This window comes from Balaenoptera borealis (genome assembly GCF_965194805.1).
Source record: "Balaenoptera borealis genome assembly, chromosome: 11".
Classification (NCBI taxonomy): domain Eukaryota; kingdom Metazoa; phylum Chordata; class Mammalia; order Artiodactyla; family Balaenopteridae; genus Balaenoptera; species Balaenoptera borealis.
In genome coordinates, this window is record NC_138868.1 from 89,847,603 (window position 1) to 89,873,904 (window position 26,302).

Consider the following 26,302-nt stretch of genomic DNA (forward strand, 5'->3'; position numbering starts at 1 on the left):
AAAGAGCCCGGGCGTCTTCTATCTGCGCTGAGGGAGCTGGCCTCTTTCTCCCTGGGCATGTGGACCATCAGAACCGGTGTTCCCCCTATTTAAGCATGATTAGGCCTGGCCATTTTGGTGGTAGCTGGGGGGCAAGGGGAAGCGCTAACGTGGTTCAAAATGGAATACACAGAAAAGCAATATTAAAAGAACGAAGAGGTTGTTTAGTGAGGCCTGAAGAGTCTACAGGTGTTTCCTTCTGTGTTGAGAACCAGTGTCCCCTGGGAATCGCATTTCCCGTCGAGCAGGGCCCAGGGCGGACTGAGCGCTGCCGGCACCCCGGTGGTGGAGAGGCCTGAACGGGCGCCACAGAAAACCCAGAGCCTTCCAGGGGGTCTTAGGGCCCATCGCAGTGCGGAGGGGCGCACGACTGGACACACACGCTCACGGAGTTCACACTCACGCACACTTGCCCACGCCCCACGCCCCCTGGCACCCCGTGGGGTTGCGTCCCGCGGCCCACGGCCTCCTGCGCCGCCTGGGTGTGCAGATCCAGCCGGCTGGCCGCGGGCATGGCGGGGTGGGCCGCCGGGGGGCCCGTGAGCGCGCGCAGGGGGGTGACGGGCGCCTCGCTGGAGAAGAGGGGCGGCGGCGGCGCCCGGGGTGGGAGGATGTGATGACGCTGTGCCCCCGCCGCGGGAACTCGGGCCTTTAAAAGCCGAGGAAACAGCCTCGAGCAGGCGGTGGCTCCACTGGAGGCAAGCACACCCGGGTCTCACATTAAAGAAGCCAAACTGTCTGCTTCAAAGAGAAAAGGCAACATCCTGTCGCAGGCCATGCTCTGGCAAAAACGTAAGTGGTTTGGCCGTGGCTGTCGGAGCCGAGTCAGCGAGGGAGGGCCTGGGCTTCGCCAGGCATCCGGGAGCCGGGGAGGTGCGGTGGGGGGGTGGGTGGTACCGGCAGCGGGGTCCCGGTCCCCAGCCAGGGGAGCAGGAGGGGCGAGGTGGGCGAGATGCAGCCGGGTGGAGAAACCAACCTGTCAGAGGTGATGCTGATTTTCCAGGCTGGAGGGGAACGAACTAGTGTTCCAAGGTGGGACGGCTCATCCTGTCTCCGCTGCCCGCATGAATCACTGTGGTGAAGAAAGGGCAGCTGATGATTCACAAAACACAATTTGGAGGGGGAAGCGTGCAGCTCTTTACCAGAGTGCCTTTACTTTTATAAACAGCTACTCTTTAGCCTGTGGTTCAGTTCCGTGGGCCTGTTTCTCTCTGAGTTACTGAGCTTTCTGCCAAAGGCACGATGTGTCTCTGTGACTGCATCGGGATGATGTGGAAACTTGGCTTGTCAAGCCTGTCCTCACCTGCTTTGCTGTCTTTCTCCTGTCATTCTTCTTCCCCTCTTGTGGCAAGGCTCCTGTGTCCCCGCGCAACAGGGCGCGGGTTTACCTCTAACCTTAATGTTTATCCCTGGAGTTGGATGGAACATCTGTGAACTTTATTTTCCATATGTGGGACTGAACAGAGACTCGTGTTATTAATAATTGAAATCACACAGAGATTATCAACAGCATTCCTTTCTCAGAAAAACAGAGTCAACTCAATGGCCTCATGAGAGTCGAACCTTCCTGGGGCTCAGTTCTGTACTTCCTCAAGAAAGAAGTAGTACCAAAAAGTTTCTCTGTCTTTTTAAAGGTGCTTAGGTCTTTAAAATGCCTTTTAATGAATTCAGGTACACCCTACCTCAAGCAAACTTAATATAAGAGAAACTAGATTTACAGAGAAAGATACATTAGGGGGTGTTTATTTATTTTACAAAAGATATTCTAATGGAGACCTTACAGTTCTGAAAATATACCATCATTGATTAAGTCATAACTTACAGTCACTTATCAGCAGTTCATTGTTTCCTTTATTTCTTGTGTAAATTCTCTTCAGCTGAGCTTGTTAATGTGTAATGTGAAGGAACGATTTCAAAATTTCTCAGATTGTGAAGTCTCATCATTGTTCGATGTTGGCAAGATGCAATTTTTTTCTTCAATGAAAGAAGTGAATTCTAATTTGCATTTGAGAGTTATGGAATCCTTCCAAGGTAACTAGGGATATTCTAGTATGGGTGGTGGCCACCGCTCCCAGGAGCAGGATAGAGCAAGACCCTCCCCTGCGGGGGCAAAGGCAGCCGGCCCTGTGGGAGTGCATTAATGGTGGTAGGTGGGCATTAATGTCCCTACTGGGAGCTGCTGAGGGTCCATAAGCCCCGACCCCGACACTTAGAGCTCGATCTGTGGATTTTATGTGAGCCCCTGGAGGGACTTCTGCCTTTATTCCTACATACTCAGAGAAAGTCACTTTCTTCTTTTTTTAATCCTCAGGTTTCTTATATGTAAAATGGGGTTAAAATGATACCCATTCCACAGAGATACCCTTAGTAAGATGAGATGCCACCGAGATGATGTTGATTGCTCTGGTTCTGCTTCAGTGCCTGAGATATGGGTTGCTTCCCTGCGCTCATGAGCTGCCATATTTCCCCCTCTTTGTTACACACTGCATTTTTTCTTCTTTAGCTCCACCTAAGAGATTAATAATTTTTTTTTAAAGGGGATGCTAGAGGCACGTTTCCTGCGCACTCCCTGGAGGTCAGTCAGGTGCAGCAAAACTCCATCCCCAGGGAGACCACGTTGTAAATTCGTCAGTGGAAAAACTGGGGTGAACGATTCTACCTGTTCAGATGCACATAATCAAAATTCTTTTTAATTGCTCTTTGGCACCTTAAAGGAAATTAGGAAAGGCCCTGGGCACTGGGCCCATCCCCTTACCCTAAGTGAGGCCCTTGTCTAAGGCACTGAGGGCACGTGGGTGACTAAACCCTGTGGGAAAACCAGTAAAACAGGGCAGCATTGTCAGCCCACTTAGAATCACCTGATGGAAGGTCAGAATTTGAAATCAGGCACCAAGAGTGCTGAAAAGGCACTTTCTTTTTTCAGAAAACACCCTTGAGGCCTGAGCTGAAATGACTGTACTATGGGGTTCTGGAAAGGGTTAAGAAAACATTCACTTTGTAGATGTTGCCTCCTCCCTACCTGGCCCGTGACCCCTGTTTGTGGACTAAATGTGAACATGGGCTTTGGTTCAGATCAGCTCAGAACTGTGGGCACACAGAGGTAGAAATCTTCAAGTCATAACCATGAATTTGAGATTTGCTTGACCGGCCAGTTGGACAAAGAAGTCATGCTCCCTGCAGATCCACCCACTGCCACCACACCTCCCCCACCCCGGTGCCCCCCCCCACCCAGGTTCTGCACTTGGTCCAGCAGGTGCCGTGTGGATGTGAAGAATTGACATCCACCCCAGCAAGAAGCCCTTGTTAAGGCCAACTAGTAACGGTGCTGTAGAAATAGCAGGCACGTTGGGGTGAGACAGGCCTGGGTTTGAAAGTTGGCTCTGCCGCTTAATTATTTAACCTTTTCGCATTCTTACAAATCTGGAAAATGGGGGTTCTAATGCCTGCTTTACAAGGTTTTTGTCAGAACTAAGTAGAGAATAGGGAAAGTGTCATCATGTCTCCTGAGAATTAATGACAGTGGTAAGAGAGCACCTTCCCTCCTGGGACACCTTTTTTGGGCCCATCTCGAGTGATTAGGGCTATGCCACATCTTTTCTAATCATTTCCCACACTTTGATTAGCATAGTTAAAAAGGCGCATCAAAATATTTTTGAACGATAGGACCTTACATACAGTTTTCCAAGGGTCTAAGTCAGAGGTCTGCCAAATATGGCCTGAGTGCCAAATCAGTCCCACCGCCTGTTTTCATAAATAAAAATTCATTGGGACACGGCTATGTCTATTCATTTACATATTGTCTAGGGCTGCTTCTGCTACAATGGAAGAGTTGAGTAGGTGCCACAGAGACCATATGGCCTGCAAACAATATTACTATCTGGCCCTTTACAGACAACGTTTGCCGACCTCTGGTTTAAGATGATTTGGGTAGTACTTAGGATGTTTATTTCCCTAAGTTACTGGGTATCATGGGCTTGCACAATGCCAGCACCAATGGGAGACAAAGCTTGCAGTCAACCGATTACATGATTTACACAATGCCGAAATTTGACTTGGTTGACTTCTTCCTTAAAAGCAATGGAACTGTGTATAATAAACTCAACACCACTTGTTAGAAAATGAATGAATTGAACAACTGCTTTTTATTGTTATTTATGTTAGAGAAAGATCTACATGATAACAGAAGGCCTGCTTGACTGATTTTCTTTGAATTGACTGCTTGTCTTGATGCCCCATAGACTTGGTCTTGGTGTTTCTTTGCTGTAGTGCTCAAGGAGGCATCTTAAGAACAGGAAATACTTATTATCAAATTATTATGGCATGAACGTTTACTTTCAGACAGCTTGAACCGAGCAGAGGTTCACCAAATAGATAAATTAAGGTCTCAAAATTCTCATTGACATAGAACTCTATACTTTCTCCAAGCTTCCACTAAATAGCCAACTTTTTGAGGACAGTTAAAAGTTCAGTTAAAGATAAGAAAACCTTGTAATATACATATAATTTTTTGAACTCTATCTCCTGCGTAAATTCAGATGAACTTACAACAAGAAGTAATTTCGGTCTGTGGACTGCTTCTAATATTTCTAGTCTGTGTTATAACCTTTGCTTACTTAATAAGCCTAATAAACACCTTTCCTTCTTACCAAGTTTATCTATTGATGCAGTGGTTCTTGTTGATAAGGGCAATTAAGATCCAAAAGATATTCACGAATTCACGTGCACAGGGGGAGGTGAAATAAGTGACACACGTCTACTGAGCACACAGATTAATCGGTAAAAGAGCTGATGATTTTCAAGGTGGACACTTTACTTCTTCTCCCTATATTAACTAAATGAAAAACCAACCTTGTCCCCCTCTACAACCCAAAAGTTTATGAGTCAGAGGTTTTGAAAGCTCTCTTCTGATTCAAAGCTGCAAATCTGTTCTGTTGTGAGGAACAAAAAAGGACCAGGGTTGTCCACACTTATTAGCTAAATATCTGGACATTTAATTCACTTAGAAGTGCTGTAAATTTTTGTTTTTAAACTTTCTCATTACAAAGTAAAGATATTAGGGTTTTTTCCTTCTGACTTCTTTCTAAAGTGGCTTGTTTCCTACTAAATGAAGATGTCCACCAATTTCTCACTTTGAGCCAAAGAAACCAGGGTTGGCTAATTGATTATGATCATTAACATATTTTTCAGCTTTATGAAATACTTAGTAACTTTGTGGCTTTCTCATTTTTGTAGAGAAACTGCTTGATAAGAGTGGGCCTGCCTGGGATGGAGAGGCTTCCTCTGAAACCCTCTTGTCCTGGTTGTGTGATGCTCAGACAAAGCGTTACTCTTGCAGGCAGGAAACATGGATTCTACTTTCCAACCTCTGGGTAATTAGGTGTGGAGCCTTAGGCAAGCCACCTAACCACTGTGGGTCTCAAGTGCTCCAGCTGTAAAATGGGACTTCTGTTTTCCTGGCTGAGGACAAGGAGACTGGACTTGACTGAAATCCTTTTCCACCTCGAGTTGCTGAGTCTTCATGAGTGCTTATAAAAAATAAATACATATTTTCAAATGCATCCCAGGTGATTCTAATGTGCAGTAGAGCTGAGAACTGTTGACCTGGAGGCTGAAATTGGTGGCATATAATATACTTTTGGACATTGCACCACTATGAGCAGAACATGTTCAATCCTTTTCATAGGGATAAATATCAGCTCTGGGGTGTTGAGTGCTTCCCTGGTGCCATGCAGTATACCAGATGTTCTGTTGGATCAGTTTGGATTGCATTTGGTGGTTATTGAAGAGACCAGAAAATACATGGATTTAAATAAATAAGACAGTGGTATACTTTCTCTCACACAAAAAAGTCCATAGTAATCTGCAGGGGCTGTATGGAGGCTCTAAGTGCCAACAGTGTCTCAGGCTACTTCTGTTTTTCTGGTCTGAGATCCTTGGCATGTGGCCTTTGTCCTCAAGTTTGCTTCATAGTTGCACTGTAGCTCCAACCGTCACATCTGTGTTTCAGACAATGAAGAAGAAGAAAAGGGAAAGGCAAAAAAATCATGCCTCTCTATCATGGCGTCTCCCCACCAACACACAACTTCTGCTGACATCGAATGGCCACTCCTGTCTGCAAGGGAGAATAGTGTAATTGTTTAGCGGGGCGCATTGCCAACCTTCCAAAATGTCGGGGTTGACAGTAAGGAAGGAGGGGGCAGATGTTGGGTGTGGCAACCGCCAGTCTTTGCCACACTTTGAATGTATTATCTCATTTAATCCTCATAAAAATTCATGAGGTAGATTCTGTTTTAAGCTCTGTTTCATAGATGAGAAAACTGAAGCTTAAAGATGAGGTTAGTAACTCACCCTGAGTGCTGTCTTGCTAAGCTGTCCTGTCTCTCTACCGTGGTGCCCGTCTCACTCACAGGGCTTAGGAGATGCTCTTGGTAGAAGCACAGGCCTTCCATGTTAGATAGAGGACCAATGACAAAATGAAGTACCCCAGCTGGCAGATGTCTGTTCATACTTTGGAAACATTTTTGGTGCGCGTGTTTCAGCTTGCTTATTGAAGGAAATGAAGTTTTTGCTTTCCTGCTATACCTCCTTCACTGGGCTCTTTGCAGATACTTTAGCTGAAATGGAGGGTTCAAAGGGGAGGGAAGGACCTAGAATTGCCCCAAAATAACATAGCCTGTCTGTTTTCTTGGGAGCCCTGTGTGGCAGCCTGTGCTGGGAGCCAAGGCTTTTGCCTTCTCAGCACTTCCTTCATTCTGAACTGTCTAGAGTTTGGAAGACTCAGGCTCTCCCTTCACGTTGTGTGTGTGTGTGTGTGTGTGTGTAAGTGAGGTGTGGAAAGCAAGGTAGAGGGGATTATTTTGAATTAGAGAGTGACAGCTCTGTTCTTTCTCTCCCTTCAGTGGTTTAAAGCTCAGCCTCTGGGGCAGGCAGATCTGAGTTTGAATCCTAGATTTATGCCTCACTGGTTTTATGAAGCCGGCAAATTCCTTTAGCTCGCTTTGCTGCCATTTCCTTGTATGTACAAGGGGAGTGCAGTTCTTCAGAGGGTTGTGGTAAGTGTTTACTACTGTGCTTGGCATTAAGTCAACACTCAATAGCTATTAGTTACTATTATTATGTTCCTGTTCTCGCTCACTCTACCTCTGAGGACAAAGTTTATGCATCTAAGCCTAGATTACAGTTTGTATGGCCTCTGAGTTCCGCCTTTCTTGTGAAATAGCAGGATGCATATTTCCAGTCTTATAACTCATGGTGGGGTTAGTCATCAGGGCTTACACGGATGGTTAAGCTGGCCATCCTGTGACCAAACTTGGAACTTGGACCACAGTTTCCTACCAGCCTCATAAGGTGGGATGGTGGAAGGATTGTATTGACTGGCAAACTTGTGTTTGTTTTTTAAATTCACAAGATTGGACTTGAGGTGTTGTAATCTAGCTTGAAGTATGCAAAAAATAGAACAAATGATACTGAAAACTGAAACAGCAATGTGCTGCCTCCTTTTCTTAGTAATGGTTTCATTAGTATCACTTTCTGGGAAGAGCAGGTAGCCAAAGAATTACAAACCAGAGTCAAACTCAGACCAGGTGTTGGGACCAAAAAGGATTTGACCACACTTAAGAAAGATGAATTACTTATTAATTCTCTAGAAAGAATCATAAATTTAATTGGAAGCGGAGTACAAAGATTGCTATAACCTTCCAGGACTGAGAAATGCTGGGAAGACAGAAAAGAAAGGAAAAAGGGAGGCAAGAGAGTTGAAGATAGAAACAAGTTTTAATGCTGGATGAAAGCAACACTAGCTCAGGAAAGAAAGGTATAGAAGGAAAATCAACCATCCATTTATCATCCCATGCAACCATGCATCCATCCAATAATGGAGTTATTTCCAGCTAGGGAAATCAACCAATGAAGTAAATCCCTTCATCAGGAGGGAGAGGAAAATGGAATCAGGGAAGGTGTCATGGAGCATATATATGGCTTCGGATGTGGATCCTCAAGAATAAATGGTAATCAGCCTTCTTGCTTAGATTCTGGGGAAGGAAGAGGCATCTTAGGATGTAAAATATTATCATTGGGAAGAAAATCCAACTCTATGTATCTAGGCTGGTGTCTAAAACATTTTTGTCACAAACCCCTTTATTCAAACCAAATCTACAGGAGACCTCTGATACAAAAGTAAAAATGGAGCACTTGTGGGAGGCTCTTGGAGCTCTGATTGCTCATTCACCCCCAGACTCCCCTGCTTCCTTCCCTTTCTTGGCAAAAAATTCCCTTTATAGGCACGTTTACTCTATTCCAGAGTTTTTGATTACAGCCTGACAATCCTGACCTGGACCAGTCCTCTACTCCTTAGCAAGAACTCTAATACCTGGTCACAGATCCTTGGTTTAAATACTTCCAGGGTAAGGATCTCACTCCTAGAGAAAAATGAGTCACTGTGAAGCATGTTGTATTGGTTTCCATGAAGTTTTGAGACTGTGAAAGTCGTGTTTTCAGTCTACATAGGTATCTTGTGAATAAGGAAGGGAGTACATTCCTCAAAGATTGACCTAGTGATGTCTTTCCTAGGCTTGCTGTTCTAAGTTCTTCAGTGTCCTTCACAAGGGATTTCCCCCACATCATAAGGTCATTGGGTAGTAAACCAGAGACTTAACAAAAAAGCTCCTTTTGACTGGCAATTACATCTCACATCATGAATCAATTATTAGGGCTGCCTTCACTCACGTAGGCTGTACCCAGGCCACCATGAGCCTTGAGTCTTGGGCAGTTGGGTCTGACCCCAAATACATAGCTGATGCTGGGTCTGAAGAGTCCTTCCTCCAAGGAAGTGGTCCCTACCTGAGGGTCTCAGGAAAATTTTATTTATTTATTTATTTTTTTTTAAAAAAAATTTATTTATTTATTTTTATTTTTTGGCTGTGTTGGGTCTTCGTTTCTGTGCGAGGGCTTCCTCTGGTTGCGGCGAGCGGGGGCCACTCTTCATCGCGGTGCGCGGGCCTCTCACTGTCGTGGCCTCTCTTGTTGCGGAGCACAGGCTCCAGACGCACAGGCTCAGTAGTTGTGGCTCACGGGCCTAGTTGCTCCGCGGCATGTGGGATCGTCTCAGACCAGGGCTCGAACCTGTGTCCCCTGCATTAGCAGGCAGATTCTCAACCACTGGGCCACCAAGGAAGCCCTATTTATTTTATAAGAGTCTTTGGTTTTGGAAATCCTAAACTAGATATTGCTTAAATCAAGGAACAAACAACTGAATGTCCTCAGTTCCTAACCACAGGTTTTTCCTGTTCTCGATCATACTGGCAATTATAGATTTAGGCTTTGTGTCTTAGTCTAAAGAGGGAAGATGTATCTGTCTCCTCTGCTCCATCTCCTCATTCTGGTGCTGCCTTTCTGTAGAATTTGGGTGGGAACCCTGGGTTGGTTCACTCCCTGATGTGGTCTCGTGCTCTCAGTGTGGGTCCCTTCTTCCCCCATTTTGATCCCTGTTGCTCTAGATAAAGCTGAGGCAATACCCAATATGTCAGCCAGAAGTCTGTCTTGCTCTATAGCTGATAAAACTTCCCTCTCTGTCCACTGAAGAGCCCTCCCTCATACACTACCATGTTTGCATCCTGTATTTGATATGTGCTCCTAGGTTTCTAGTCCTTTGAAGATGTATCCATGACTATGGCCTCAGTCCTGGCTGCGTGTCTGTCCTTTTGGAGATAGATACAGGTTCCTTGAGGGGCGACATCTTACTCTGTCTGCCACTCAAAAATCTCCAAGGCACTCCTTCCTGGAGTTGTCCTTTAAAAAGTCAAATCTGCCACAAAGCTAATCCTCTGGTGGCTTTGGAAGAAAAAAGTCCTTCTGCTTAGCTCATGGTATCTTCACGATAGGTCAGTGCCAGGATTTTGATGTCTCCTCTCCAGGCTTGCTCTGTTTGCATGTGAGGTCTTCGACCAGTCTCTCTGCGGCATCACTGGCCTCCCTAAACAGGGCCATCCTGCTGCTGGGGACAAAGGCCCACGTACCTGAGGGATGACTTCCAGGAATACAAGGAAGGCAGACAGGCTTTGTTGGAGGAAGAAGACCCTGGGTATATTGAGGATAGAGACATTCAGTATCAGGATGCAGCAGGATGAGGGCAAGTTAGGGTCACTGTACCAAGGCTACTTCTCTGATGAGTGATAGACCACAGATTTTTGGCTGAGAACAAAGGAGAAACAGCCATCTCTTGAAAATCTATTACATGCTAGGTGTTTTTGGTTAATTTCATACAATCCTCATGATAACCCCATGAGATGGAGATCATTATTCTCATTTAACAAATGGAGAAACTGAGGCACACACAAGCTAAATTAGTTGCCAAGGGTCACATAGTGATAAGCTATGTAGTAGGCTTTCCAAACTAGATCTGCTTCAGTTCCAAACAACGCCACACCGCTTTTCAATGCCAAGGATTTTAGGGTTGCATTAGATGCTTCTTCCCTTCCTAATTAAAATAAATGCACCATTAGAAGGAGGTGGTCTCTGACTTCACTGAGAGTAATTGTAGCCCGACTCAAAAGTCCCTGCAATTATGAATCTCAGAAAGTTAGATTTGAGACTCAGCCTAGAACTTCTGAAGCCAGCTGCTTTCCATCTTGGAATCTGAATTCCTAGGACTGGTCTTCTTCCGCTAGTGGGCTAATCAGCCAAGATAGGATAAGTGGAACATCTTTGGGGTTTATCCAGGGTCCCTAGGCTGAGGAAGGATCCTGAACGTCTGGGGCTCCTTTGTTACATCTTGGGCAAGGCTTCTATTCATGGTGTGGGCTGAGCCTGACCCCAGAGCCATCTCCCTGCACTGGAGACAGAACAGTCGAGCCTCATGCACTCTTCTCTTTATACAGCCCCTGGAGGCTGGGGCCCCTAGCTTGCTGCTCATTCAAGCCCAACTGAATCAAGTGAGGCTTGGACTTGACATGCTACAGAAAGGCTTTCCCACCCAATTTACACTAGATTGTAGTTTACTTTTTTTTCAATGTCGGCCAACAAAGAAATCCCATATACATGTAAATTTAGGTTTTTATTATTAAAAACCTAATTAGGTTACTATGATTCAATCAAACAATAATAATTCAATTATGAGGCAGATGCACCTCTGTCACCGTTTGTAATTCTAGGTTTGCTTGTGCAATTATTTGATTAAATCTATATTCCCTCCTAGACTAGACAGTAAGCTCCATGATGGCAGGGGTATGGTTTCCTCCGCTCTGTTCACAGAATGCACTGCCAGGGGTCTCCTACTGTTGACTCCACCCTGAGACATGGTGTCTGAGACGGGAGCTCTTTCTGCTCTGGTGACCCCAGTTTCTGTAAAAGGCGGGCAGATGCAGCTGGTTTCTCAGGTGGACCTATCCGCTGTCATTTCAGTCGAAAAATACCAAAAATAAAACTTTGCGGGGAATTGTGTGGGTCTCTCAGTTCTCGCCACCCCTCATGTGAGCAGACTGCTGGTAAGCTTCTCATGGACTTCTCTCTCCCTCCTCGGCTGGGAGACGCCCTCTCTTGCGGGAATTGGCAGTCAAGGGAGACTGGATCAGGGCGGTGCGAGCCCAGACTCCCAGCCTGGAGGGAAGAGGGTTAGAACTGAGCAGGGGACCATTCAGTGGCCCACCGCCAGTGTCCCCCAGAGAAATAAATGGGATTTACCGCGGCAGGAGGCAGGATGTGAGGCAGAAGCGGACTGCACTTGGAATCAGAGGTCCTGGGTTTAGTTGACGGCCCTGCTGTCTACAAGCACAGTCCTCAGGCAAATCACTTAAAATCTCTGAGCATCACTTTCCTCATCAGTGAAAAGGAGGGTGAGAAGAAGACCTCCCCTGCCTATTTCAGAAGTTGTGGTGAGTCTTCACATGAAATCATTTGTGTCAAATTCTCTGTGAGCCACAGGACATCATGCAAAGGTGAGCGTGCTGATTTCTGAGTTCCTGGGAGTTAAGATCATGGCCAGGAATCACACAGACCTTTGGCAGTCATGCATTCAACATACCTGCGTCTCCACAGAAAAGAGGCCTCACACTGACCCTGTCTCTGGGAGGAGGGAGCAGAATCCAATAGCCTTCCGTGCTCCCTTTGTTCTGTGGGAGGGTTGGAGGGAGGATGGATGTGTGGTGTGAGGGGTGCTGAGGGCTCTGGGGGAGGGACACCTTAGCAGCAGTGCCTGTGAGGGAAAAGTCTGAAGGCTCTGGCACTAGAGGCCTTGTGGCCGAGTCTACCCAAGGTCATGGGGTGGGACATCCAAAACTTTTGGGACAATCCAGGTAATACTGAGCTGCAGAGTGGGACACTCAGGTAGGAGTCTGGTGGGTAAACGGGCGCTCTACTTAAGCCTAACATAATTTGGGAGGAGTGTTATCACACTAGGTGTTCATTCCACGCCGGCTGTGGCTTCCTTTAAATAGGGATTACTCAGCCTCTAGACCCCTCTGGAGTTCTGTGGTTCTAAGATTGAACAACGCTCTGCAGTCCCCCCAGATGTACCTTAGGCACTTCCCCTGGCTCCTGTTTATCAGGGTGTTCCCTTTAGGTCCTTTTGACCTGGCCAGGTCTGGGGAAGTCCTAAGTGACTGTGGCCCTCGTTTAGCTTTCCCAGCGACCTGCCTATGGTTGATCAGTGAGCCCTGTGGGGGCTGATGGGGATATGCCTCTTAGAATGGGGACACAGGGAGGGGAATGCCGACTGTTCCCTTCCTTTCTGTGACCAGGCCAGAGAACATGGGCTCAGCCGCCATCTTTGAGATCTCCTGATGGAGACATCCTAGTCTACACATGAAGTTGTCAAGACTTACTCTTGATTGGCTGACCAGTAGCCTTCAAGCAACATCAAATCCTAATTCAGTTGAGGTTCCACTTTCCTATATCTTCTGTATACCTTTAAAGCCACCCTTTTTGTCCATCTATCTATTTCTCCTCTTCCCTGTTATGCAGATTGCTAGAATATGTGAGTGACACTTTAATATTTCCTGGCTACAGGGTCCTTCTCAGTTCAAACATTAGTGAATAGAAAACCTAAATTTACATGTATATGGGATTTCTTCGTTGGCCTACATTAAGAAAAAAGTAAACTACAATCTAGTGTAAATTGGGTGGGAAAGCCTTTCTGTAGCATGTCAAGTCCAACCTTTGGCCAAAGCCCAAGTTCTTTCTTCCTGTTTGGAAAAAAATCAGCCATTGTCCATGAATGCAAAGAACAACTTTTAAAACTTTGACTCAGACCTTCACCAAGAACACTTGCTGTAGTGTTTCAATTAAGGATATGGATAATCCTTCAGCTGAAAGGAGCTAAACTTTCCTGGGAGTCCTCATCTGTCTTAGGTCAAGAACACAAGCAAACTTGTTTACATTAAAGTGAAAAGTTTCAGCAACTTTTGTGACTTTGTTTTCAGTTAGAAGCTAGGACAAGTTTGTTAGCCCTAGGCTTGAATTCCTATTGTTCAATTATTTGTTTTTGGTTTTGCTCTAAGTAACGAGAATATTATTGTATTTCTCCTTAGCGGGTCTTTTTTATTTTTTAAAATACTACTGAAGGTTCAGCAGCAAAAGTGAATCATATGTACTGTGGTTATTTGGACTGATCAATAATGTGTTATGTGTCCTTCTGGGCTAGGAAAGCTTTGTCTTTCAAAATGGCCCCATGTGGCTGCATCCTCAAGTTTCAACTAGTCAGTTGTAAATGGGAAGCGCTTTCAATGAGCTAGGTTGTCAAGATGGGTGGGATGTGTTCCTCTTCCTGGTTCCCTGATGATGGAAATGTAGGCTTACCATGGATCCCACCTTAGATTCTAAACTTAAGAGCAGCAATCCTGACTGGTGTCCACCTCACTGCCTGGCCCTGGTGGCTCATGGGAAATCTGTAACAGGACAATGGCTGGGAGAAGAGTATTTTTTCAAGAATATATCGGAGGCTGTTCTAGGTACTGCCTGCCTGAAGAGGGCTCTCTTAAAGCTGCCCTGAGGAGATGGCTGGGTGTTGGCTCCACTAGGACCTACCTCCTTAGCCTAGCTTTCTCACTGTGGTGTGAACATGGTTTGCATGGGGTCATTAAATAAACAAGTGCTGGCAGTTTTGCATATTTCCTTGGTGATGTTTATTATACCTCATCAAAGGACCGAGGGCCATGTTTATTTAAATCTGTAGAATCCTATGTTCCCGAAGCTTGGTGCAAAGCAAGCGCAGTGCCCACATGCAGCCAGAGTGCTGTCTCAGGTGACCCTCCGGCTTGAATCTGTCACGGTCTGTGCCTTCCAGTGGGACAGCAGCTGCAGGGCTCTTATTTTTGTGATGTGAAGCATGTCCGGGTATGCGGCAGGGGGAACTGAAATAGCCTCTGCTGACTTTTTATACTTTCAGATTTTTTCGTTGCTCATTTTGGAAAAGGGAAGCCCTCACTGGGGCCAAATTCATAGGTTTTTCTGTAAATGAGTGTTGTTTTTTTTTTTTCCCAAACAACATTGGTGACTGACTTGCCGTGGTGGAAAGGTAATGTGGCTGAACTTCTCAGACTGAAAAAGGAGATTCCCAAAGAGGGTCAAGAGGCTTGCGTTTAAGTGGAAAGATTTTTCTCAGTGCTGGACACTTGGATGCCCACAGGGGACTTAAAGGGCCTTCAAACCACAGGATAAATTGTGAGAAAGCTTCAGGCTTTGAAAGCGTGCTGCATGGAGCTGCAATTCAACCGGTGCTATGAAAATCTCTGGTCAACTCTACTTTGGGAAATTGGACTTTCATCTTTCTCTGCTTGTGTATTACTATTTTGATCTCCTGTTTTATTTTCCTTGGCTCTTCTTTTATTTAGTATTATTATTTGAAGAAATTATTTTAATAATCTTAAATTTTTCTTTTAAATATTTTATTTTAGTTGTTTTATTCAGGGATCCAGAAGACCCAAGTCAGAGCAATCATGACTGCAGACAAACTTCTTTTCCTCTTCCAAATTTGTATTTGTGGGCTCATATCTCATGCTAGCAGCAGTAGGGAGTCCAGTGTTTACTGTGGAATTAGAAATGTTTATTGCTGCTTCACAAAGGTTGGTGTGAAAGGCACCAACGGCAAGTTTTCACCTTGCAAATACACTTAGCCGTTGGGGTCCTGTGGAAATTGTCTTGAGGCTGCAGATTTTGATATTTCATGGGCACTTTGCAAAGACACTATCAGAAGTGCCCTCACTCTTGCCTACTCACCTGGCAGCAGTCACAGGATTCCTTGGCAGCTGGCTGGGGACTCCTGGGTGGGCAGTCAGGAGGTCCTTGGGAGCTGTAGGAGTTTCATGACTGCAATAGGAAGAGGTGGGGACTTTGAAACTGTTCTCCATGTGGTGGTTGTTCCAGGGCACACCTGTTGACACTGTGGGTTCCAAGGGAGTCCAGACATCAGAGGGTGATGACCTCTGCTCACAGCACCTCCCCAAGCCCTCTTTGTTCATTGATTCAAGAACAACAGGAGGCAGGAAGCTCTCACTTGCCAAGAAGCTGGAAGTGCCCAGCTGTCCCCTTTGCAGCCAAGTGGTCCATGTGTCCACTTCCCAGGGGGGAGTGGGATTGGAAGTCCTCTGGGCCCTTCCGCAGAAGTGTACATGCAGATCAGAGGGGCGTGAGCCGTATACCTGTCTTTGATCTGGTCTGAGAGGTGTGCATGTGTGATGGAGCCTTTCTTGTCCCCCAACTGAATTAAGAGTGTGCTCACCATGCTCAGACCCCCAAATAACCCTGTCCCTTGAGTTTCTCCCAAATGCACAAGGCCTCAGGCTGCACTTTATGCCTAAGACTAGCTGGAAACCCAACCGGAGACAAGTGTAGGTTGAGTGATACGGGTGTGAACATAAGCTGGTGTAGTTGTGGGTGACCCTGAGAATGAGTGAACAGAGTGCGGGAGGCCCTTGTTCTCTGCCATGTCAGGCCATACCTGGGGTCTCTGGTCACCCCTGGGCATCACCCATCATAAGGGGAAGTGGCAAATGAACTTGTGGAGGAGTGAAGCAGCCAGAAGGAAGGTTAGAGGGATTCAAAACATGTCGTTAAGAAATAGCTGAAGGAGTGGAATGTTCGTTCAGACTCTACAGGGGACCTGGGGGGTCTGTCTTCAGAAGCTGGGAAGGGATACTACTACTAATACTAATGATGATATTAGCTCACATTTTTTCAATGCTTCCTCAGTGTAAGCTCTATTCTAAGCATTTACATGTAATTCTCAAGTTATCTCACTGGGTATATAACATTATGATCCTCATTCTGTAGATGAGAAAGCTGTAAATGGATTATGAATTGTGAGTTTCATTAGAAGGTAATGCCAGGAAAAATGGTGCTTGTCACCATGGGGCAGGTCCAGTAGGAGGAAGAGCTTTCTGACATTTGCACTCTCCAGAGGAAGGTAAACATGGGTGGAGGAAGGGGAAGGAAAATAACGTGTGTTGAATATCGACCGCATGCTGGACATGGCTTTGGGAGCTTCCCGTGTGTTATTTCAGTTAATCCTCACCAGAACCGTGTGAGACAGGAACTATTATCCCTATTTTACAGATGAGGAAACTGAGGCTTAGGGATGTAAAATAAATCAACTGAGACCTTTCCACCAGAAACTGACAGCCCAGGTACCTTGAGCTCTTAAGTCCATTGTCACTGCTGTTTAAACAAAGATGATGGTGCACAGGTGGTCCCAGGGTGCAGGTACCAGTCTGGCTCTCTCTGCTGTGCACTCCTGCTTCAGCCTGAATTTCACAAGTTGTAACTGTTTTATTGCTTGCCTGTCCCACTGGACTGCAAGATGCGTGTGGGCAGTGGCCACATCTATCTTGCTCAATGCTGTATTCCTAGTGCCCATCGATATTTGAAAGAATGAATGAATACCAGTAGAGATCCCTTGTTATGACAGGGGAGGTTAGAAAGAGGATGTTTAATCTCCTCTTGGGATGTTAGAGGGAGATCAGGGATGCATTAGCAGTGGTTCTAATCCCAGCAGAGCTTCAGAATCACCTGAGGGATTTTTATAAATATAGATTCGTAAGTCCACATCAGACCCCTGGAATCAGACACTCCAGGAGCGGGGCCTGGGTATCTGTATTTTGCATCACTCCCTGGTCGCTTCTGCTACTTGGCCAGGTTAGGAAGCCCCCATAAATGCATCTGAGCCTGGGGTTCTCTGACTCTCATGTGTTCCTGGGGCTCTTGGACAACGCTTCTCTCTTCCCCCTGCTTCTCTGCCTGGGCTTCCAGGCCAGGCCATGTGTGTGCCTGGAGCATGGATGGAGGTCTGGTGCTGGTCAGGCTTGGGGTCTTATCAGGTGGGTATTTACTGAGCAAAGTTTGGTTAGGGCAGCACTGCAGATCCGGCTTTAATAGATACCCAGGCTTCCGGGCCTTTGATTCAGAGCCCAGGTCCCTGGGCCCTTATCAGTGGATGATAATGGACTCCCATGTGAGTCGTAAGGCCCAGTGCTACTTGCCTTTCTTGGCTGACCCAGGCCTGCCCTCCAAGGGCCCAAGGCCTCCGGCTGTGGGCCATCTGGGAGGGCAGATTGTCACTGCCCAGCCATGGCTGCTTTGGACTTCTTCTCCTGCCAGGGTGAGCCCTGTGTTCCAGCTCATGGTGCTTTGGTTTGCTGGCATTGATGGCAAAAGGCAGATGGAACCTTCTCTCACAGGCAAGGCTGGATACTCTCTGGCCCCAGGGCACGTGGATCACCATTGGGTGTTTGTCCTGGGAGACACAGAGAACCTGGGAACCATTCACTGCAGCCCATTCTAAAGTTCCAGGAGAGGTGAAGGGAAGATGAACGACAGCACATTTTGAATAATCATCCAACCAATTAATCAACAAATAACTTACTGAGCTTATTATGGACATGCTCCTTGGGATGATATAGAGAAATAAGGTATAATATTTCACCATGAGAAGTTTATAACCTAGCTAGGGGCATAAGAAATTTACCCCCAAAAGGATTACTAATTATTACATAGCAGACTACAAATTTGTTGAATGCTTACCCTGCACCTGATTTTATACTTAGCATGTATTATGCTTCCCATTTACTATGTCAGTGACTCCTTACGACACTCCTTTGATAAGAAACTGCAGGTTAAGAGGCACAGAGAGGTTTAGTAACTCGCCCAGGATCACACAGCTAGAAAGTGGAAGGGGCAGGTTTTGAGGCATCTGACTCAGAGTCCCTGCTCTTATGCCGTCCTCTGCTGCCCCCTGTGAAGAATACTAACCTGTCTGGAAGTGTTGAAGAGGTTGTAGGATGAAGCAAATTCTGTGGGCTCTGTGGTCAGCTAGGAGGCTTGCAGTCGTAGTCTTGGGTCAGGAAGAATCCAGAGGTCGAGAAAAGTGAGAGGGAATCCTGACCATGGGAAACTGCAAGTAGAGACGAGGAGGGGAGACATTCAAGGGAAGTGGAGAGGAGTCTAGGTAGACCTTCTGGCTGGAGTCAGGCTTTCCACAGTGGTTAGTGTACAAAGAAGTTGGGAAAATGGGTTGAGATCGCCCTGTGGTGCTCGGGCCTTAATCCTCTGGGTGCAGAGGAGCCGTAGAAGGTTTGGGGCAGGAGGAGTGATAATAGCGGGAGGAACACCCTGGGAAGTCTCGTGTGGTCCTGCACGTTCAGGCACAACTTTGGTGAGCAGGCAGACCCTCGAGGAGAGGGGGCACGTTGGGGTGGGGCCTGTCTGAGAAGGGAGACGAGTACCAGTGATGCTCTCTTCACAGCCACAGCTCCAGAGCAAGCCCCGGCCCCACCCCGGCCGTACCAGGGCGTGCGGGTGAAGGAGCCAGTGAAGGAGCTGCTGCGGAGGAAACGTGGTCACGCCAGCAGCGGGCCGCCGGTGGCACCGACCGCGGTGAGGGGGCCGCTGTGGCCAGAGTGTGTGTGTGTGTGTGTGTGTGTGTGTAGGGGGCTGGGGGTGGTCAGGTGGCGGTGTATGTCCCGCTCCACGGGATACTCCTCGAGGGCACGGAGGCTGCACGTTGCCCTGGTGTGGCTGCCGGAGAACGTGCCCAGGAAGAAGTGCCTTGAAGTGGGATGAGGAATATGGGCCGGCTGGCTTGGTCCCCTGAACAGCAAGTGTCTCACACGTCCTGGTGTGAGTTGAGGGCTCCCCCTGGGACCTTGATGAAGCCAGTTCCCTCATTGCACAGCCTTCTTGCTAAACGGGAACACCGATCCCTCGAAAGTATAGGTGGTGATGGTTGGGACATAGGGCTTAGTTCTAACAAGGGAGCTTCTTGCGCCCCACCCGATACTCTCCTGCCCTGGGGCCCTCTGGGCGAGCTCCCTGCAGAGGGCCAGCGGGAGATGGCTGAACCCTGATCCCGGTCTTCCTTCTCCCCTCTAGGTGGTGCTGCCCCATCAGCCCCTGGCGACCTACACCACAGTAGGTAAGAGCTCCCCACAGCCCGGGCCTCCTCCCGGCCCCTCATCTGGGTGACACCTGCAGCTCTGTAACTTCCTCCTTCCCACAGGTCCTTCCTGCCTCGACATGGAGGTCTCTGCTTCCACAGTGACGGAGGAGGGGGCCCTGTGTGCCGGCTGGCTCTCCCAGCCCGCCCCGGCCACCCTCCAGCCCCTGGCCCCATGGACACCCTATACGGAGTATGTGTCCCATGAGGCTGTCAGCTGCCCCTACTCAGCTGACATGTATGTGCAGCCCGTGTGCCCCAGCTACACGGTTGTGGGACCCTCCTCGGTGCTGACCTACGCCTCCCAGCCGCTCATCACCAATGTCACGGTACGTCACACAAAGGCCTTTCTATACCCACCCATGCCGAGGGCACCCTTTTAGAACCGGGGCTGACTTCCAGACCCCTGATCTTCCTTGCTGTTGATTCCCAGGATAATCCCATCATCTAAGCCCACCCCATCCTCCAGGAAGGCCTACTTTCATTCCCAATGACTTCAAATATCTTTTCTAGAAAAGGCTTATGGCTTCCTTTGTCATGCTTTGTGCTCCTCGGGGTTGGCACGTCCTCCTGCCTCTCTGTCCTAAGTCTCCGCTGCTGCCCCATATGCAGTGAGTCTCGGTGATGAGTCTAAATTTTTACTGAATGGTGATACTTGTGTGGGGTCTCTTGCCAGAGCCAGCCTCTCCTTCCTACTCATTATTTAGGGGGTGATTGTTCACCCAATAATGGGAGTTACTAGAACATTTTTAGGCTGAGCAACAGGTGACAAAATTTTTCAGAAAACTGTACTTTTGCTGGAGCCAGACCCACCTGCAGGGTAATGTTTTGAGCTCCGTCTCTAGTATCAGATTGCCTGGGTTCAAATCTCTGTCCCTTCACTCACTAGCTATGTGATCCGGAGCTTGGTGACTTAATGCTCTGAGTCTCAGTGTCCTCATCTGTAAAATGGGTTGATGTCAGGATCAATGACATGATGCACGTAGAGGGCTTAGAACACTTCCTGGGCTCAGCATAGTTCCTAGCATACAGAAAGCACCCGATAGATGCTAGTTATTATGATCGTCACCAAGTTGGCCAACAATACTAACCAAGGGCCGTCTTCAAGTGCCGGATAGGAAAGGAAGTGCTTGCTCCCCCGGAACGGAGGAAGGAAGAGAAACAGTTTTATGTGAATGATGTCTGTTTGACCAAAGGAATGGGAATCCTCCAAGTGTTCAGAGGAGAAAAGACCTGTGGTTACAGCTACATCCAGCTCCAGTCCAAGGAAAACTGTGGGCCTCATGAGTCACTGCAGAACCCACCCTTGATGATGGAACTTGCTTTGGTGCCCCAAACCCCCTCTGTTTACCTCAAGGTCCCGTGTCACCCTGATGCTCCTGCCCCTCAAGCACCGTCCAGGCACAGGCTGCAGGAGCCCTCCCACTCCATGCCCACCTGGCTACTCAGCAAACCAGTTGTGGGGCCTGAATGATGGTGGATGGGAAGGAGTTAATTCAACACCTCTCCCAGGCAGCTCATTTCCATATCAGAGGCCTGGGATGGAGGTGGGGAGTGGTAGACACAATGGTTTCCCAACCATTTCAGGACCAAACATTCCTTTCATTATTTAATCCTTTCCTCAATCTCACCTCTTGCTTTGAAAGGTTCTGTGTAACAAACAAACTATATTTATTAAGAAATAATTTATTTGTTTTGCCATTTTGTAAATTAACTCATCAAAGCTGGTTAGAGCTGCCAATCAGCACTCCAGATCAGCAGGAGATAAGACCTGTTATGGTGACAGGTTGATGTAATTCTATCCCTGAGTCAAGAAACCTGCAGTCGCAGTTGACCTGCACAGGTTTATGACTCAAAACTGTAGGATTTCTGTTTGGATTTTTGAAATACTAGAAATAACAAGGCTTTGTTGGGAGACTGGAAGTCCTCTGAGACCCTTTCCAGCTCCATCATTCTATAGAAAAACATCCTAAAGCCTTGCTACTCAAACTGTGGTCCCTGGCCTAGCTGCACTGGCGTCACCTGGGATCCAATTAGACACGCAGTATCCAGGCCTGACCAGACCTCCTGTACCAGAATCTGCATTGCAACATGGTCCCAGGAGATTAAAATAAGCTCTTCCCTGAATGACTCTAATACTTTGCTCCCAAGACACAGTGGCAACTGGAGGAGCTATGACAGAGAAGGGAGTGTGGTAGGGGGAGGTTTTGGCCTCTCACACACACATCTTTCCATGCAAAGACCTTCCTCCCCCACCTGCTGCCTCAACAGTGGAAGACAGTAAGAATCCAGGCCCTGGCTTTGCAGGCTTGAGCTGGGATTCGTAGGGCAGCTGCTGTGCAGGTGAAAGATGTTGTTTACAGAGGACCTGGGAGACCTGCGCTGACCTTTGGAGGTCCCTGGGGTGGCCACACGGGGCCCAGCTAAGAGGCAGCGGAGGGTGAGGTAGTGGGAGGCTAGTGGAGCTGAGTCCAAGGGGTCCTTAAAATGCCAAAGCTGCTGTGTGGAGCCTGGACCGTCTCTGTGTCTGGGCACAGCAGTGGCCGCTTTGGGATACAGCTGCTATGCTGTGTGACGGGCTTGTTGTTTAACATGCTGTGTTTTCATTGATTTTAAGATGCACACCTCCCCCCTCCTCACACATATTTTAATATCTCTGAAGTCGGGTTGCATTTTATATTCCGTGAAATCTGGAAAAGCATCTCTAATTCGCTCAGCCCTATGATGTCAGTCCTTTGTGTAATCTATTTTACAGACGCTTCAGATGGGGAAGTAGCATGGGCAAGGACATATAGCTAGTGAGTGACAGGGTAAGGGGTGCGGAAGTGTGTCTGGCTTCTCCCTTGGGGAAGACTTTGAGCAGGGAGAGACGGAGCCCTCTGGAGTGAGAGGGCAGGAAAGGGCTGAGGTGAGGGAGACAGAGACCCCCATGAGGACCAGGGTGGGCAGTGGATATACCCCAGGGCTGCTAACCAACCAGTGTCTCCCCCATCACAGACGAGAAGTGCTGCCACACCCACAGTGGGACCCCAGCTGGAGGGCCCAGAGCACCAGGCACCTCTCACCTATTTCCCGTGGCCTCAGCCCCTGTCCACGCTGCCCACCCCCACCCTGCAGTACCAACCTCCAGCCCCAGCCCTGCCGGGGCCCCAGTTTGTCCAGCTCCCTATCTCTATCCCGGAGCCAGTCCTTCAGGACGTGGAAGACCCCAGGAGAGCCATCAGTTCCCTGACCATCGACAAGCTGCTTTTGGAGGAAGAGGATAGCGATACCTACGCGCTCAACCACACGCTTTCCGTGGAAGGCTTTTAGGGCTGGCTCCCACCCGATCATCCTGTCCCCTGAAACTGGGATTTGAAAATGAGCCTGGGACTGAGCCTCAGATTCATATCTGTTTGGAGTTTCATAACTACAAACTGCAGTTTCTACCCCAAACTAGAATTGTAAACCAGACTTCCTTCCTCCCTCCCTCCCTCCCTTCCTCCCTTCCTCTCTTTCTTACTCTCCCTTCCTTATTTCTTTTTCCATTTCTGTTTCCTTTTGGGAGGGAATTATAGGGATTTTAAAGATAATATTTGATGCCAAGTGTTGCCTAATCTGTGGCCCGGGGCTTTCATTTCTGCCACGTTTCCTTCCTGGAGGAGGCCCCTCTCTCCCATGCCCACTGCTTCATGGGAGCAGCTGCCCTGCTGAGCCGCCTTCAGGCAGCGATGCCCTGTGCTCTGTCATTTTGAGATGGATGGGGTGCCCTGTGAGAAGACCAGCCCTGCCAGCATCTCCAAGGGCAGAACCAATGCCAGAGGCCTTGAGCTGTCAGTTCCCACAGTTGCTCCTTTGTTTACTGTTCTCAGCTTTGGCCAGATTTACAGTCTCGACGGCAGGGTCTCAAGGCCTGGGGCTCAGCGAGGCTGAGGTCTCAAGGCCTGGGGCTCAGTGGGTGGAGGGTGGGGGGAAAGGGAACATCAGAGTGTGTAGGGGCTGGGTCAGAGGGCCAAAGGAGGGATGGGGGCATGGAGTGTGTACGTGGGGGGAGGGGCGAGCAGGAGGGCTGAGGAATGGTTTGCTTTAGATTACTTGGTTATTAAGAAGGGGAATACATTTAAGAAAAATATGGCTTTAATAGGTGGTTTTGCTGCTCTCCTTGAGGATGCTTGCAAGGAGAGCCGAGCTTTTGTAAACAGGATGATGGGATGTGTCTGACTGCATCTTTCCGTGTCCAGACCCTCTTTGGGGCTGTGTGCAGGCCAAGAGCCACTGAGGCCCGGGGGTGACCGAGACCTGGTTGAGTGTGGCCACATGTGCTTCTTTAGTGTCTTAAGCCTACATGGGCCACGCTTATGTGAAGCCAAGACCCCCTCCCGAAGCACCATCCTTCCTGGGGGTTCTAGAGCCTCAGCCAGAAGGACCATTAGGATTCATTTCAATTTTTATTTTTATTTTTTTGCTGGAGAAACATCAGATGTGCAGGGGCCTGAGCACAATTGTCACCAGGGGTGCACAAGCTCCTGGCAGTGGCTGTGTCCTTTGGGAGCTAGCACATCTGTCTGCTAAGGACACCATTGTCACTATTAGGTAGATGCGTTAGTTGGAGGACTCCGCATAGAAGTAATGGACTTTTCTGGGAAGTGACCCTTTCTTTGATATATATATTGTCATTTTAAATAAAGACTTTGGAGAAAAATTGCCTTTTTTGGATTTTTCTGCTTTGGGTTTATTTTTGATCCAAATTTTTGGTATCTGCCTAAAATCCCCAAACAGATATCTTGAATTGTTCTGATTTAGACAATTTTTAGATTTAAAAGGTTAAGATATCATTTTAGATAACAAATTTCTATCTTTGTTGGCAGTGATGTGAGTAGGAAAGGGAGAAGGGGGTCTCAGGCCCGTTTGATCAAAAGCCCTGGCTTCCTATAAAAAACACTATGCAAGGTTTTTCCGCTTACTGTTTGAGGATTTGAGAAGATGCAGAAGCAATCTCCATAAGGGAGTTTCAGCTGACAAAACTAGCAAAGAAATAAAGTACTTGACATATTTGCTAAGATTTAAATGGTGTTTTTTTTTTTCTTCTTATCTTGAGGTCGGATATCTTGGTTGCAGCCATCCATCTAGGTTTCTTCCTGGGTTTTTCTGTTAAGATGGAAACATTTTCAATAAAGATTTGCTCAGACTTTTCTGTGCTGAAGTGTTTTATTTCTTATCAGATTAATCCCCTTAGCTTGCAGTCCCATGTCAGGCAGTGCCATTCTAGGAAGGAGCTTATACTAGTCCTGTTGATTTTGCACCGTGACTGGCTGCCAGGGAAGATAAAACCAGCCCCACTAGGCTTGCAGTCCGATTATCCCAAGCAGGACATGTGAGGCCAGGAGGCTTGGTCTCCAGGAGAGTAGGGATCTGAGGAGAGGAAGAAAATCTTTGTAACCCTATTACTCTTCCTGTTATTCTTGGTACGTGAATACCTGGTCATGATGCTGCGTGTCCGGGGATAAATCAACCGCTGGCATTTCCACAGCAGGTTCTTAGCGTCCGCCAGTCAGAACCCAGGGCCGTGTACATGGTGCTGAGCGCTATGCACAAAGGGAGCCATCTCTTAGGACCAGACATCACAATGAAATGGAAACTCAAGACGCCAGCCAGCCTCCTCTAACACCAGTCCTCGGAATGAGTAACAGTTTGGAGGGATCTCCTTTTCCTGGTAATTTTCTGAGTTGCTGAGAACCTCTGAGGTCATTGCCTTCGCTGGTAATATTTACAGGGGTAATTTTTTTAACGATCCACTTTCTTCTGCTGTGTGTCTTATTTCTCGTTTAGGGGGACAAAAGTACATCCAGTTATTTACCTCAGTTTAGATTATCATCACCATTGTCTTTTTTGTTTATTCTCCGTATAGATCATAATCCAGAAAAAAAAGATACGGAAAGAAAGGGATTTGAAGTTTTTTTCTCCAGCTTTACTAAGGTACAACTGTAGGGGAAGATCTTTTAAAAATGCATTTTGCAGGGGCTTCCCTGGTGGCGCAGTGGTTAAGAGTCCACCTGCCAATGCAGGGGACATGGGTTCGAGCCCTGGTCCGGGAAGATCCCACATGCCGCGGAGCAACTAAGCCCGTGCACCACAACTACTGAAGCCTGTGAGCCACAACTACTGAAGCCCGTGAGCCTACAGCCCGTGCTCCGCAACAAGAGAAGCCACCGCGATGAGAAGCCATGCACCGCGAGCCCCGGCTCGCCACAACTAGAGAAAAGCCCACGCGCGGCAACGGAAACCCAATGCAGCCAAAAATAAAAATAAATAAATTTATTTAAAAAAAAAGCACTTTGCAGTCCTCACCTCCTTATGTGATAGAAGCGTGAACCACTTGCTCTGGGATGTGAAGAGGGTGGCCAGCTTCTTATATATGTATATTTAGTAATTTTTAAATTGTATCCCTGAACTATTCTATAAATATAACATCCAATATAAAACAGTCACAATAATAGAAATTTAAAAGATGAAGTAAGTATAAAATAGATAATATTTTAACTAATTATTTTATTTATTAGCGGTATAAAAGTACTTTTGACCTCATTTACTATAAATAATATTTAGAGGGAGAAATGTTATTGAATATGTCTAATTGCTTTTAAAAATCTTTGTAATATACCAATTTGAAGATCTGGGTCTAAGTTCAATTGATTTCAGTTCTCTGCTTGAATAGATATCATAGCTGAAAAAGATACCATACAAAGATATTTACATCCAAATAAAATAGTATATAATTGGCTGTGCTAAGTAAATTACAAAACTCATTTCGAAATTCCTTCCATCAATTTTGCAAAGGCTTTATTTTAAAATTTGGCTAGTAAATTT

General features: G+C 47.2%; 1 protein-coding gene across 1 annotated transcript; it reads left to right on the plus strand.

The window, feature by feature from the left end:
- Positions 1–655: 655 nt before the first annotated feature.
- On the plus strand, positions 656–25,453 carry POU2AF1 (POU class 2 homeobox associating factor 1; the record flags this gene model as incomplete). Its single annotated transcript, XM_082343542.1, is given in 6 exon segments — positions 656–669; positions 671–831; positions 18,767–18,897; positions 19,393–19,435; positions 19,520–19,785; positions 22,454–25,453. Coding segments are annotated over 6 exon segments (930 nt in total). The 3' UTR covers positions 22,769–25,453.
- Between the last annotated feature and the right edge of the window lie 849 nt (positions 25,454–26,302).